Here is a 15,185-nt window from a genome sequence, read left to right as displayed (position 1 = left end):
AGGGAGTGTGACTAGTCTTACATTTGCCTAGTCCCTATTGGTAATGAGGGGTTGGGCAGACATTAACAGGCAAGTCATACCCCACCCCTGACCTCTCCATTTCCTTTTAGTTTCCAACCATACTGCCTATTTTAATATATCCCTAGGAATGAAATAAACATTGAATTTTACGGGTTAAAAAGACTTCAGAGGATACCTAGTCCAACATTCCACACAATGACAAGAGTCCAATATCTTTGTTTGGACAACATCCCCATGCTAAACTTAATAGTCTGGAATGTCTTTAACATTTTATATCTATATTGATATTGACTTAGCCATGTGTATACACAGACAAACACATATGCACACATACATACATACACACATATCAGTGGTATCTTTTGTGCATGTATGTGTTCTAGACCCTTTTAGCAGTCTGATGTAGCCTCTGGACCCCACAGAATAATTTTTCTTTTTGACAATTCATAATTGAAGGAAATGCTTGGTTTCAGTTAGAGGCTAGTAAAAATAAAGGTGCATATTTGTTATATGGGTTTTTGTTTTTCTTGTGTAATGAAGGAAGAATTGAGAAGGAGAGAAAATAGATTTTTTGTTCATTGAAAAAAATAAACTTCTAAAGATCCAAAAATAAAGATGTAATTTTTTTCTTATCCAAGTTCACAGAGCCCTGAAATCTATCCGCAAGAGCCCTTGTGAGTCTGTGGACCCCAGGTCAAGTAGCTCTGGCATAGATAATGAACATATAATTGGAAATGCCAAAGAAGAAAACCTATTAAATTCCTCATAGTTACTATTTTTTATTTGCATCAATGGGAATTACAATGCCACCTCCTTAGTAATATTTCTTCCAGGCAGAAAGCCTTTTACTACCTCATAAGGGAGTAAAGTTGCTTGGGAAGTCTGAGTTTAATCCATTCTTCTACAATGGTTTTTTTTAAGGTTTGCAATTGTTATATCCCAGGCACAGTGTTCCTTTTCATCTCAGACTGCTTTTATAAATTATAAATTATTTAAAGACAGAACTTCTCTGCCCCAGAATTGCAGCCTGGAAGAAATTCCTTACCAGAAACACAAATTTGTTGTTTGACTTACCCTGCTGGGTATTCATGTATTACAATGGAAAGAACATGAAGAATCAGCTCAGTTCTTTGGATCTTACCCCTAGTTTCATATTAGTTTAATTATTTAAACTTTATTACCTGTTTTCTAGCTATAAAATGAAGCAAGACTTAGAATAATTATTGCTTCTCTTCATCATCTCTAGTCTTCTCTTTCTTTATCCTTTCCCAACTTTCTCCAACATGTGCTAAGGGAACCACTGAATATTTTGGAGCAGAGATGTGTTATTACCAAACCTATGTAGCAGAAAGAATATTCTGACAGTGACATAAAGGATTGATTGGCAAGAGGAGAGAGTGGAGGTGGGAAGAAAAAGACCCATTAGAAAGTTTATGGCAAAAGTTCAAGCAGGCAATACTGAATGCATATACCAGGGTGGTGGTATGGGAGCAGGCAGTTCAGGACAGTTTTAAAAGATGTGGAACTAGAATCAATAGAACTTAATAATTGATTGGATGTTGTCATTCTTGTTGTTATTGTTCATCCTTCATTCTTGAAGAGGACCATGACATCAGGGAGGGGATGCCATGACATGCAAGTGAATTGGATTTAGGTAAGGCAGGGCTGTGCAAAGTCACCAGCTTCACTTTCTCCTCTGGAGTCATCTCAGTCCAGTGGTGAGATATAGTGAGGACAACTGGAGATGGTCCTTGAATGGATATTATAGGTGAAGGTGAAGGTAGAGTCCAAGAAAATCCCAAGATTAAGAATATGAGAGAATGGTGAATGGTGGTTTTGTAGACAGACATGGAGAAGTCAGAAGGAGGAAGAGGTTTAGGGAGAAAGATAATGAGCTCAATTTTTAGACTTGTTAGGCTTGAGATATTGGTGAGAACTTCAGGTAGAGATTCCTGAAGGAAGTTGGAGATGTGTGGATGGAGCTTAGAAGACAGACCAGATTTAGAGATATAGATTTGGAAGTCATTTGCATAAAGGTGACCATTGAAACCACAGGTATGATTGAAATTGCCAAGGAAGAGATGTAGAGTTAAAACAGAGGGCCAAGAATAGACTCTTGAGGGAACATCTAAATAAAGAGCATGCAGATCCAGTGCAGGAGGAAGAGAAGCAGCCTTACCAAGGTAGGGTAAGGGCCAGGAGAGAGTGTGTGTTTCAGAATCAGAAGGACAAAAGAGTATCCAGAAGAAAGACGTGGTTAGCAGTGCTGAATACTGCAGAGAGAGCCAGAAATATGGGGAGTGAAAAAAAAAAAAGACTAATAGTTCTTTAAAGACACAGGAAAGAATAGTTTGGGCACAGTAGGGGTGAGGTAGAAGTTCAATTGGAAGAGGATGACAAGGGAATGGATAGTGAGGAGGTGGCAGTAAATAGGTGGCTAATATAAAAGCCAATATAAAAGCTCAAGTTCAAAACTGGAACAAAATGAAACTCATAGTCCAACTAACAGTTAACAAAAAGAGGCTTGCTTGACTATAGCAGGGGAAGGAGAGAATACCAGTTGATTCATCTGAGTACAGTTTCCCTGTGCCAGTGTTGGTATTCTGGTAGTCTGCTAATCCAAAGTCCCCGGAGGAACTGGAGCTCCTGCTAGACTTGGGCAACCTTTTAAGAAAAAGACCTCAACTAGCTTACATGGTGGAGATTGATAGATTTGCCCCCTACACCAGCCTAGATAACTTTTTCAAGAAGTTTATCTGTGAAGGGGGTGGAGGAGGAAAGAAATTACATAGTAGCTGGATGGGCTAGGATTGGGAGAGAGCTGAGCATATTTATAAATAGATGGGAAGAGGCCAGTGGTGAGGAAATCATTGGAGTTACATGAGAAAGAAGGAATTGAAGTGAGGTCATGAAACAGGAAGGAAAGAATGCAATCAAGAACACAGGCAGAGGAATTAACCCTAGTGATCAGTAAAGATTATCTCTTGATTGACTGAAAAAAAGTTGGGAGTATGACATTACATGGGTCACAAAAGAAAGGTGCGGTTGTGGTAGCAATCCTGTGAATTGTGGGAAGTGAAAGGAGGAGCCATGAGTGGAGAGAGGTGTCAGCATAGGTGTGTGTATATGTACATGCCATCATAATATCTTCTCCCCTCCAAAATGGTATTACGTTTTAATTTAATTGCATAATGTTTTTCTTTCTAGTTTATTGTTTTGAACTTAACAAATATAAAATAAAATAAGCATTTCCACATATATTGTGGAACAGAAAGAGAAATTCATGCATGGAACTCTAAATTTCTAACATATAGAACTTGCTTTTAGTTTAAAATATGTAATAAATTCAATATATAATTTTCAAAGCTGTTCTGATTGTGATCCCTTTTGGGCTTTCTTCTGTTCTCATTTATTTGGAGGGGGGAAGGAGGGAGGACTCTATCCCTACTCTTTCTCTCTCTCCCATCAACTTCTATTTGAAAAAAAGAAAAAGAAAACCTTGGTAATAAATGTGCATAGTCAAGTAAAACAAATTCCCAAATTAATCATGTCCAAAAAGAATGTATTTCTCTCTCTGCATGTTGAGTGTGTCACCTCTGTCAGGAAGTGCATAGCTTGCTTCATCAGTTCTCTGGAACTGTGGTTGGCAACTGCTTTCATCAGAATTCTTTTTTTCTTTTTTTTTGAGTTAGATCTTTGTGGTGTGGTTTCTTTTTTTTAAATAATATATAATTTTGCCTGATTACATATAAATACAATTTTTGACATTCATTTTTTTAAAAAAAATTTGAGTTATGAATTTTCTCATCTCTCCCCTCCCTGACACAGTAAGCAATTTTGATGTGGCTTACACATGTGCAATCCTAGAAAACATATTTCCATATTATTTGTGTTGTGAAAGAAGACACAGGCCAAAAGAAAAAAACATGAAATAAAGTAAAATGAAAAATAGTATGTTTCAATCTGCATTCAGACTCCATCAATTCTTTCTTTGGATATGGATAGTGCTTTTCATCATGAGTCCTTTGGAATTGTCTTGGAGCATTATACTGCTGAGAATAGCTGTCATTCACAGTTGATCAATGTATAATATTGCTGTTACTGTTTACAGTGTTCTCCTGGTTCTGCTCACTTCACTATGAATCAGGTCATGTAACTCTTTCCAGGCTTTTCTAAAATCAACCTGCTTGTCATTTCTTATAATAGTAATATTCCATTATAGTCATGTATCTCAACTTGTTTAGCCATTTCCCAATTGATGGACATTCCTCAATTTCTAATTCTTTGCCACTACAAAAAAAAAGAACTGCTGTAAATATTTTTGTCAGATAGGTCCTTCCCTGTCCTCTTTTAAATCTCTTTGGGATTTGACCTAGGATTGACCTAGTAGTGGCCTTGCTGGATGAAAGGGTATGCACAGTTTTATAGCCCTTTGGGTATAGTTCCAAATTGTTTTCCAGAATGCTTGTGATCAGAGTTCTTAAGGCTTTCAAAGTTGCTTTTCTTTACAATGTTGTTATTATGTTAATTCTTCCCCTGCTTCTGCTCATTTCACCCTGCATCAGTTCATACATCTTCCTAGAGTTCTTTGCGAGTATCCTCTTCATCATTTCTTTGATAAAATAATATTCCATTATATGTATAGACCACATTTGACCATTTCCTAACTGATGGGCATACCTTAGATTCTAGTCCTTTATCACTACAAAAAGAGCTGCTTTAAATTTTTTTTTGTAATGATAATGTTTAATATAAAATTTTGGAATAATCTCTTTGTTCTCTCTGAAGCAAACTCAGAGAGTGCCTCTTCCTATGTCAGCAAAAGCCAGCCAAGGCTGACTCTACATTCCTTAAGGAGACCTTTAACCTAAGACACTATCTTGAATAATGGGACGTTTTCCATATCTTAATATTTGTAGACCTACACTATGTTATGGCATGTTAATGGTAAAGAAAACACAGACATCTTAGGTCGTAATTTCTATTGAACTTTGTTTACCCTTTCCTATGTCAGTTATCTGTTTAGGGCAGGAAGCCTACCACTTACTAGTGGTGGGATTTCCGAGACACATATTTACCCAGCTTGGAATCCCAAGGCCTGACCAATATTGCTTTGTTAATTGTCCTGTCTTACTTCAACTAGGAGAGTTCTTTTCTCACGGCAAAATGTATATAGGCCAGAAGATTTCTGCACTGGGTAGCCAGAACATTTCTGGCTCCATAATGCATTATGTAACTGTTTTCTTTAATAGGGAATTGATTAATTAATTAAATCATAAAATGTATGCATTTAGCCATGTTGCCTTTTCTTCAACAAGTTTTCAGGTCAACAGTAAATACAAGATCTTTTCCCCTTGGGTACATGCCTAGGAAGAATACTGCTGAGTCAAATTGCACAGCTCAGTGATTCTAGAATCATAGTACTAAATTGTTTTCCAGAATACCTGAACCTATTTGCAGCTCCAGCAAAGGTGCATTAATATACTTATTTTTCTGAAGTTCCTCAAAAACAATTGTCAGTTTCTTTTTTTTTCTCACCTTCGTCAATCTGATGGGTATGAGGTAGAACATTGTTTTAATTTGCTTATCTCTAATTACCAATGATTTGGGGCATTTTTTGATATGGTTGTTAATAGCTTGAATTTCTTTCTTTGAAAACTACCTGTTCATAACTTTTGATGGTGTATATATTGGGGAATGGCATGATATATTCTTTTAGTTTTACAAAAAGTGTGGATTATTGTATCATGCATGCATATTATGACTGAATTTAGTAAATGTTTGCCTTAAGGAAATAAAACAAAATTCATTCTATAAAATGGGCTGTGAAGAGCTATGGGTGTCAGGGATGTAGTGACTTTGAGGCCGAGTCCCACTTTATGTTAAGGCAGGAAATCAAAGGGATGAAGGGTAAAACACTCAATAGTTTAGGTAAGGTTATAGGCAATAGAATGGGAATTCCAAAGAGTAGAGTGGAGAGTAGGTCAGAGTGGGACTAGCAAGGAGTCCAGGTGATTAGAAAGAAGTAATTTCAAGATAATGTCATCTAAGCATGTGATAAAACTGGCTGCCTGGAATAGGGAAGCCAGGACAACAAGAAGTGAATTGTTGTGGCACACCCCCTTAGAAGAACTAAAGAAAGGAAGAGAGAGAGAGAGAGAGAGAGAGAGAGAGAGAGAGAGAGAGAGAGAGAGAGAGAGAGAGAGAGAGAGACTTGCAGTACTAATTTTGCCCAAATTCAAGATAAAAGTTTAATTTTTGTGTTTAGTGATGGTGCTCCTAGGAGTTGTCTCTTCGAGTTATATTTGTATTACTTGATTAAGGAAGCAACATTTAAGAAATTTGTGCACTAGGCTTCTGAAGCCCCAGGAAGGGAGGACCAAAAGATTCTTCAAGACTTCTTCTCCTAGGAATCTTGTGGCTTGACTGAGGAAGCAAGGATTGTGGATCATCTATTCTCACCATAATAGGTGCAAGCACCATGAACGAGCATTTAGATTGTAAAAGCCCTTGAATACTAGTCTAAGGAGTTTATGCTGAGGGTGTTAAGGTACCATTGCAAGGTTTTTGAGTAAGAGAATGACATGACAAGAATCTGGGAAGACTGACCTGGTGGCAATGTGCAGAATGGGTTGGAGGAGACCAGAGGTAGGGAGGCTAACAAGGATCCAAGCTGACTGGATATAAATCTTGGTTCTACCAGACATTTAGTATTCTGCTGGTGTTACCGTGTATGTCTGGGACTTATATTAGATGTAAACATCATAAGACCAAAAGTCCCTAACAGCAAATCTTAGATGGATTTCCCTGATTCAGCAGGGAAGATATGATTTTTTGGTTAATATTTGATACAATTTGTAAATTATGCTTTGATCTTTGGCCTTCTGGGTTCCCCTTGGCGATGTTACTTTCCGCTGTTGGTACTTTACATTATAATTTCATTATGCTGACTAGAAGTGGGGAAAGAGTCAGAGGGACCAGAAGAAGATATCATTTTAGCACATTAAATAAAGTTATTAGTAGCCAGTATGAAGTAGCAATAGTAGGAAGTTAAGATTAAGTGAATAATTTTCTGTGCCTCTCCCTGACTCCTCCTGTTCCATATTGCCTACCATCCTCCACCACCCTCTTCCCGTCCCTCCACTGTCGGTCTCTGTACCCCTTTTCACTTTGTCTCTGTATTTTCCATACTGTTTTCCCCTACATCTTTTGTGTCTTTTTAAAGTATGATTGCAGCCTCCCTTCCCCACTGCTGTCACAGTCTTCTCTGGCAAGTACCTAAAAAACTAGGTGTGCTTACCCCATTTCATAATTTCATAAATAGCGATTCACTTACTGTACTGACTAGAAGAGAGTGGTGGTCAGGGGGAATCAGAACAAGATAAAATTTTAACACAGTCACAAACCTTATATTGGTTCTTATTTGAAGAGACATTCCCTGCATTCCCTACCTACGCCACCTCCCTAGTCCTCACTATAATATCCTTCCTTCATTGTCACAAAATGAATTCTACTATTTGTACTCAAACACTTAATTGTATCAGCATTGATAACCAAGCTGATTAATACAGATTCTAAGATGTCATGTTACAGTCAAAATTATCCATCAGGGCTGCGTCTATTCTGATTTTATTAGCCAGATAACGTGAAACTGAAATTTCACATTCAGTCAAAATAAACATAGCCTCTGCCTTTCAGATGTAACCAACATTAAATGGCCTTTCAGAGTACAACCTTGAAGTTATCCTTGATGACTCCTCCTCCCTTGCTTATCCTACATATCCAATCAGTTGCCAGTTCTCATCAATTCTATCTCCATAGCATCTCTTACATCCATCGCTCTTCTCTCTATTCACAACTGCTCTTATTCAGATCCTCATCATCTCTTTCCTGGACTGGCCTGCTAATTGGCTTCCCTAATCCATCTCTCCCTTTTCCAATCCATCTTCCGTATAAAAGTAAAACTTACACAAACAGTTCTCACTTTAAGTAAGTGGCAGACCTTCTCATATAAATCTGCTCACCTGATGTGGGTAAAGGAGGGAGGGAGGCACAAAGGAGATCTTGCACCCATAGAGGGAAGGGGCCGGTACATGGTTCAAGGACACATAGGGGTCAGGGACAGAGATATGAAAGCAGGAGGAGGAAAGCAGGCCCAGGTCAACTACATGGAAGCCTGGCCAGAACTGAGAGAAAAAACATTTCAGGGACAGACATGTGGGGGCCTGATACAGACACAGACAGGAGAGGGATACATAGGCAGTACCCAAGTACAGACTGATGGAAGACATATATATGGGAAGGGCATGCAGGTGGATGGGTGGAGTGGGGTAAAGGTCTCCTCTCTCGGTGCTGGAGGTCTCAAGTCAAGCTCCACTCTGGTGCTGGAGGCAGTGGTGGCAGTTTCCTCATAGTCTGTCCTGCTTTCACTTGGAAGGTTTGGTTTGGATTTGTTGCTGTTGTTATTGTTGGGGAGTAGGGTAGAGTGGGAGGTCATGGAGTACCAAGCCAAGGGGCAGGAGCTGAGACAGCACAGTACTGTATAGTAAAGTTAACATAGGTGTGCATCCAATGTGACTGGAGATAAACCTTGGTTCTACCAGATTGGACTTTGGGGGTACCTCATCTATCTCTCCATCCGTGCCTTTGTACAGGTTGCTCCCCTCAACTGGAATACACTCTTTCCTCATCTCTACCTTTTAGAAATTATTAGCTTATTGCAAAGAATAACCTCAAATGACACTCCTACATGAGAGACCACAGTGGAGACCCCTGGCATGGAGGGCTCTGATGGCTTTTGGTGTCCTTCTCTTTTAGGTTTACAGCCAACCTTATCTCTGGAGTGCTTGACTATAAAGCCTTACTGGACAGGTAAGTAGTCTGGTGAAATATGGAAAGGCTAAATCCAGTTATGTAATAACTAAGGGTTTCCCTACAGAGAACTGAGTTACCAGGCAGTAAAAGAACAGAAAGGAATCAGACTCCATTGAGTGGTCTCTTTGTTTCCCCAAAATGACAGAATTTGTAATAATAATATCTTATTTATATAAAGCACTTGTAAATTTATGAAAAATATTCCCCCCAACAACATGCATTGTTGTAGTGCCAGGGTTTTAGATATTTTATAGAATTTCTCAGTCTCATAGAGATTAAATGATAATCTCATGGTCACACAATGAGTGAGTCTTAGAGGCATGATTAGAATTACGAGTGAATTTTAGAGGCAGATCTAGCACTTTCTCCACTGTACCACATAGCCTTGTGTCCTTTTACTCTGCTGGATAAGGCGACTCAACTGAAAAGGCCACAGTCAGAGACTTTGAGGAGTGAAAGTCCCCAGTCCAAAAACATTTTCTCCAGTTGTTGTGTAATGGCTTGTCATTATGTCTGTCTTCTAACCTGGTAGGTTAATCACTCCCCTCTACAGTTTAAAATGTAAATTCACCCTACAAAAGGAAGATTGAAAACATTTCATCCTTTAATCATTAACATGTTAGTCCACATTTCTTTACAGTCTAGTAATCCAGTCATCTGGCAAGCTGGTAAGGTAACAGGAGTTAGTACAGTGAGCATTGTTGTGGGAAAGGAAAAGATCGTGTCTAGAGTAAATGGAGGTGCAAATGTGGGAATGGGAGGGCCAATAAGCATGAAAGGCAAAGCATGAGGAGACCAAGCAGGTGCAAATGGGACCCCAAAAAACGTCTCAGAATATAAACTTCTCCTTCTTCACAATTTGGGGTCACCTTTCATTCTACATACCTCTCTTCCCATCCTACTAACATGGTACCTAAGAGAAATGTCAATAGCCAGCCATAAAGCTTGTAAAATTAACTGTCAAGGAGAGATGAGAAACCACAGAGCTGGGACCACAGTGGCAGAGACAATAACACATAAGTTCTATCTGCAAACAACATTTTATTCTCAAATGGAGAAGAATATGAAAACTTGATTCAGTGGAGCTATATGATTCAGCAGATGGGTAGAGAGTCCTATAAATTTTTGTGGGGCACTGGGCAACAAAAGGCTACATGGCATAGCAAGTTGGTGACTATTGGCAAGGGAGGTGCCAGGAAAATGTTAACTCCTGTGGATCTGCTATTTTTCTCCTTCCAATCTCCTGCTACGGTAAAAGAAAGGGAGGAGAAAAGAAACTGAGGCCAACTTTGAGTACAAAGACAGAGATTCCACCTAGATATTATAACATTCTAAGTGTGAGCCGAACTCTTCCAAAATCAGCAGCAGATCCTTTCTAGCTAACCTATTTTCAGACACATGTGTACGCATACATATATATACATATATATAGTACACATATGTGCATATATATGTATATATATGCATATGTGTGTGTTCACCTCTTTACATGAAGATTTCTATGACAAATCAGTGGCAATTATCCATCTGTGTAGATGGCTGCTGTGGCCCCCTCCAAGATCATTTCTATTGTTTGATAAACTCAGCAATGACACATAAATTGGGGTAGGGGAATTGAATGATCTGACACTACAAAGAAGTCATGATTCTTAATGTACTTTGTTTCATCTAATGCAAGGGTACATACTCAAGATTCATTCTCTTTTCCTCCCTGACTTCCTCCTCTTCTTTCCTTTCTCCCTATCTAGTCATTCCATACCTGTTGACTGTGCCAGAGGACAGTTATCTGGCCAGCCTCTCTGTATGAAGCAATACTATGGGCTCTTCTCTTCCTACCGTCTTCCAGGACATACCAAAGATACTCTTGTGGCCCAGACAAGCAGTATCATGCCTGAACCAGAACATATTATTGTGGCTTGTAACAATCAGGTAGGCTGGTTTCATTTGCTACAATGTCTTTAACCAGCTAAAAGAAACTATAACAGTTGGAGAGTTACTTGGACTAAGAGAGAACCCAATATTAATACTCTGAATTTGTAGAGTGGCTTGTATGTTTCAAAGTACTTTCACATATGTGGTCTTCTTCGATCTTCACAACCCCCTAATGAGAAAGGCACAGCCTAAGATCACTTAGTGAGGATTAGAATCCAGGTCTCCTGACTCCTAATCGCCTTGTTCTCTTGCCACGAAGCTATGTTGCTTCTCAAAACCTAAGAAATGTCTTCGTGTTTCTAGAGTCAGTAGGCAGAGAATGTTCAACCAGTTTGTTCTTCTGCAGCACCACTAAGGACGAAAAAGAGCACATGGAACACATTTAAGAAGAGCCAAAGTGCTGGGTGATGCCCTGTTGGTGAGGACTGTTAATTAAATTAGCAGTGGTAACCAAAGGCTACATTTTGGAATTTTCATAGTTCAAAAAGATACATGTCCCATATCTAATTCAGGGACTTGGAACAAAGTCTTGCATGTTGCCCAACTGAATAATTCTACAACATGGCTTTTTCAGTCCTTTCATGACTTTATTTTTTCTTGGAGCATGCTTCACAACTTCATTTTGATTTATTAGTTCAGGGAAAAAAGACCTTGATGCTTATCTGATCATGAGAAGTAGGATTATAAGATAAATGAAAAAAGCCATTAAAAAAAAAATTTGGAACCACACCCTGAACTAAGAATTCCCCAACGTGTAGAGGAAGTTAACACTAATGTGCATGCTCCAGAATGAGATCAATTCAAAGACCCTCGAGTGCTCATGGTTCCATAAGAATAAAACTATAAAAGTTTTATAAGATCTGAGTTTAGAAAACAAGTTTTCACATAGACAAATTCAGTCTACCTGCCCTTCTCTGATTTGATGGTAATTTGGAAACTAGGACACCCAACAGTTTTAGTGTTAGACTTGAATCACATTCTACTGAAAACTTCCAAAAGCCACACCTACAGAGTTTATAGAAAGCTGAGTACCAAAGATTCCTTAAGCCCTGGGACCCTCCCTCAGAATTAAATGAGAGCCTGGTGCCTTGGGGTCTCAGTTTAAGCTCAGTTTCCATTAGTTGAAATGTTTGACCTGTTTCCCCCACAGTTCTTTGTCTTGGATGTGGTCATTAATTTCCGTCGCCTCAGTGAGGGGGATCTGTTCACTCAGTTACGAAAGATAGTCAAAATGGCTGACAATGAGGAAGAAAGGTTACCGCCGATTGGTCTGCTGACATCAGATGGAAGAGCAGAATGGGCTAAGGCCAGGACCATCCTTGTGAAAGGTTAGCAGCAGCATTGCCAGCTGTCTCTTCACCCTCATCCTCATTGCTTTTCTTTCTTTGGTGGTTGTGGTGACCTCTATTCTCAGGGATCCAGGGGAAAGAATGAGGAAAGTGCCACTAAAATCATCCCCATCATTCATAACTCAAGCCTCCATTTTGCTCATGATGGAACTGCAAACAATACTTCAATATTAGTGTAATCTTTCAATATGAAGAACAATGGCCAATCCATTTGCAGATATAGTTTTCAACCAATAATATTCCAGTTTTTTAAAAGAGACTAAATCACACTTGAAGGTGGAGAGGTATACAGGACCTATGGGTATTTTTGTTCAACTGAAAGCTTTCAGCCTTTTTTCAGGGCTGGCAGTAATTATTGTTTCACTGGACAAAAAATAAAATAAAAGAACTAACCTTGATGATCTAAAAAAAACAACAACACAAAAACCAAGCACCTTCAAACTGGAACCCTAGAAGTGCCCAGGGGCAATTTTTAGACACATCAGTCTCCTCAGCTTTTCCCTTAATGAGAGAGCAGTTTGCCAGCTCCTTCAGGCCTTGCTCTGGTTCTAGTACTTTGGACTGACAGTATCTGGGATTTCTCTTGCACACTAGCTATTATTCTTTGTCAACTTAATCCTTGAGACTTACAGAGAAGAAATTTTTTTTAAACAAACTAGAACCCTTCTAGAAATTGCCTCCTCTATTTAAACCCTTTTTTAGCTGAATTGTAGGGATCTCTAGCTGTGATTCCTGGGTAAAGGAAGATTGATTCCTAGGAAAACAAAGCAAAGGCTCCAGAAGTACATATCTCCATCATATATTTTATTTAAATCACCTTGTCAAATATCAAGTGCCTAAGGGAAGCAGGATGGGAGAATGGAGACATCAATAGGCCAGAAGTCAAGACACCTGAGTTCTTGTCACAATCTGGCCATCGATTATATTCCATTGAATTGTAAGCTCTTTGGGGGCAAGGACTGTCTTCTGTCTCTTTTTGCATCCCCAGCATTTAGCACAGTGCCTGGCACATAAGAGACACTTATTAAATGTTTACTGATTGATTGGCTGATTGATTAGCCAATAACTAATCATACAACATCCAGAAAGTCCCTTAATGTCTCCCTGGTTCTCTATTTCCTTAGCCATAAAATGTCGGTGTTGAACTAGGCTGTGTCATAAGGTCTCTCTCAGCTCAAGGGCTTTTAAATCAACAAGTCCTATGCACCAGCCATTGTATAGGTTACAAGTATAAGTTAAAGGAGTATGCAACAAATATAAATCAAGATTTATATACATGGAACAATACCTGATAGTAACTTAAATATTTGGTGAAGTACCAAGTAAGACGCTAAGTGTTGTAGATGTTCAGAAGTGGGAAATATTGCTTCAGCCTAAATTAGAAAAGTCTTCTTGGAAGACATAAGAAGGGTTGATCCTTAAGGATATTTAGGATTTGGATATGCAGAGAATGGTGGGGAAGGCATTGCAGGTAGAGAATAATATGAACAGAAATGCAGAGACAGGAATATTTAAGTCACTGTCCAGCTCAAGGAAAGTATTGTGGAGAACTGGAAGAAAAGTCAGTGTTACTGTCTTCATGTGCTCCAATCTTATTTCTCTGGAATTATCTATTAGTAAATATGTATGAATCGAGGCCCTCTTCTGACTTAGGAATTGCGCTGAATACAAAGAAATATGACATATAGTCCCTGCCTTCAATGAATTTAGTAAATTACTGAGATCTTGAAAGCTAATTAATTCTCTCAAGGGGGTATTATTACCTTCTGTTATTTTCCTTCTTCATGACAAAGAGTCATAAAAATAATAGACTGTGTGATTATTTTCAATTTTGTTTCCAATTTTGTGAGTGCTCTGGCTTATACCATTTCCCTCTCCTGAATGGTCAAGATTTGGTATCAGGCTTAAGCTTTTAATCTGCACTAATTGAAATTCATGAAGTTACATTTCCTGGCATCACAGAATTGGAAGGGATGGGGAAACAGTGTAGAAAGTGGAAAAATCAATGGCTTTGGAGACAGTGGTGGCTGACCTTTGCTGCCTGTGGAACCTTGAGTAAGTCTTAACTTATCTGTGTCTCAGTTTCTACATTTGTAAAATGAGTTTTTCTAAAACTAGAAAAACCTCTAAGGTCCTTCTATCTTCAAAACAATGATCCTATTATCCTTCAACTTCAGTGACCGCATACTTAAAACCCTACACAAAGCATGAATTCCATCCACAATATCCTCAACAAATTGTCATGTTGTCTCTCCTAGAAAACATTCAATAATGAGAAAGTCTGTCCCCAAGACAGTCCATTCCATTTGCTCCAGCATTTCTAAATTATTATATTCCTTCTGTTATGAAAGAAATGAAAAAAAAAGGAAAGAGAATTTGAAATTTTCTCTTTTAATTAATCTTTCAAATTTTTACAACATGAGTATACGTATTGACTTAAGAACAAAATCACCAGGAAATTCATCACCATTCCTCTCTCATCTTCCTGGCAGCTCTTTTGCAATGAGTGGGGATAAGGATTCTTATAATACTCAGATACCTTTGAGTCCTAAGATTGGCCATGTTCCCTGCCTCTGTCTCTACTTTTCACAGACATGTCATGGTTTCATGAATGAAGAAGCTAGCAGTTTACCTTCCAACTCAAAAGCCAGTTTCCTTCTTCCTTTCTTCATTTATTGCCACAGATTTGAAGCATTTATTAAGCATCGACTATGTTCCAGGAACTGTGCTAATTTACAAATACTACCTCATTTGGTTCTCAAAATAATCCTGGGAGGCAGGTGCTATTATTATCCTTATTCTATGGCTGAGAAAACTGAGGGAGACAGAGATGAAGTGACTTGCCCAGAGTCACATAGCTACTAAGTGTTTGAGGTCAAATTTGAACTCAGGTCATTCTGACTCCAGGGTCAGGTCCCTATCTATTACCCAATATGATAAAAAAGCTTTCCTCAGAAGACAAATGGAGGTTCTCCTAAAATTGTGTTTTCTTCCAACTGTAATGTTTTG

At 38.6% G+C, this 15,185-nt stretch overlaps 1 protein-coding gene across 1 annotated transcript in view; it reads left to right on the top strand.

The window, feature by feature from the left end:
• Positions 1–15,185, top strand: part of CHAT (choline O-acetyltransferase) — a 99,998-nt gene that overhangs the window by 20,127 nt on the left and 64,686 nt on the right. The window contains exons 4-6 of the mRNA XM_072627416.1: positions 8,839–8,892; positions 10,644–10,824; positions 11,978–12,155. Of these exons, the coding sequence (XP_072483517.1) occupies positions 8,839–8,892; positions 10,644–10,824; positions 11,978–12,155 (413 nt within the window). The remainder of the gene's footprint in view (positions 1–8,838; positions 8,893–10,643; positions 10,825–11,977; positions 12,156–15,185) is intronic.

Source organism: Notamacropus eugenii, chromosome 1, assembly GCF_028372415.1.
Source record: "Notamacropus eugenii isolate mMacEug1 chromosome 1, mMacEug1.pri_v2, whole genome shotgun sequence".
NCBI lineage: Eukaryota > Metazoa > Chordata > Mammalia > Diprotodontia > Macropodidae > Notamacropus > Notamacropus eugenii.
Note: the sequence above shows the minus strand (reverse complement) of the source record. Positions and strands in the feature narration are given on the sequence as shown.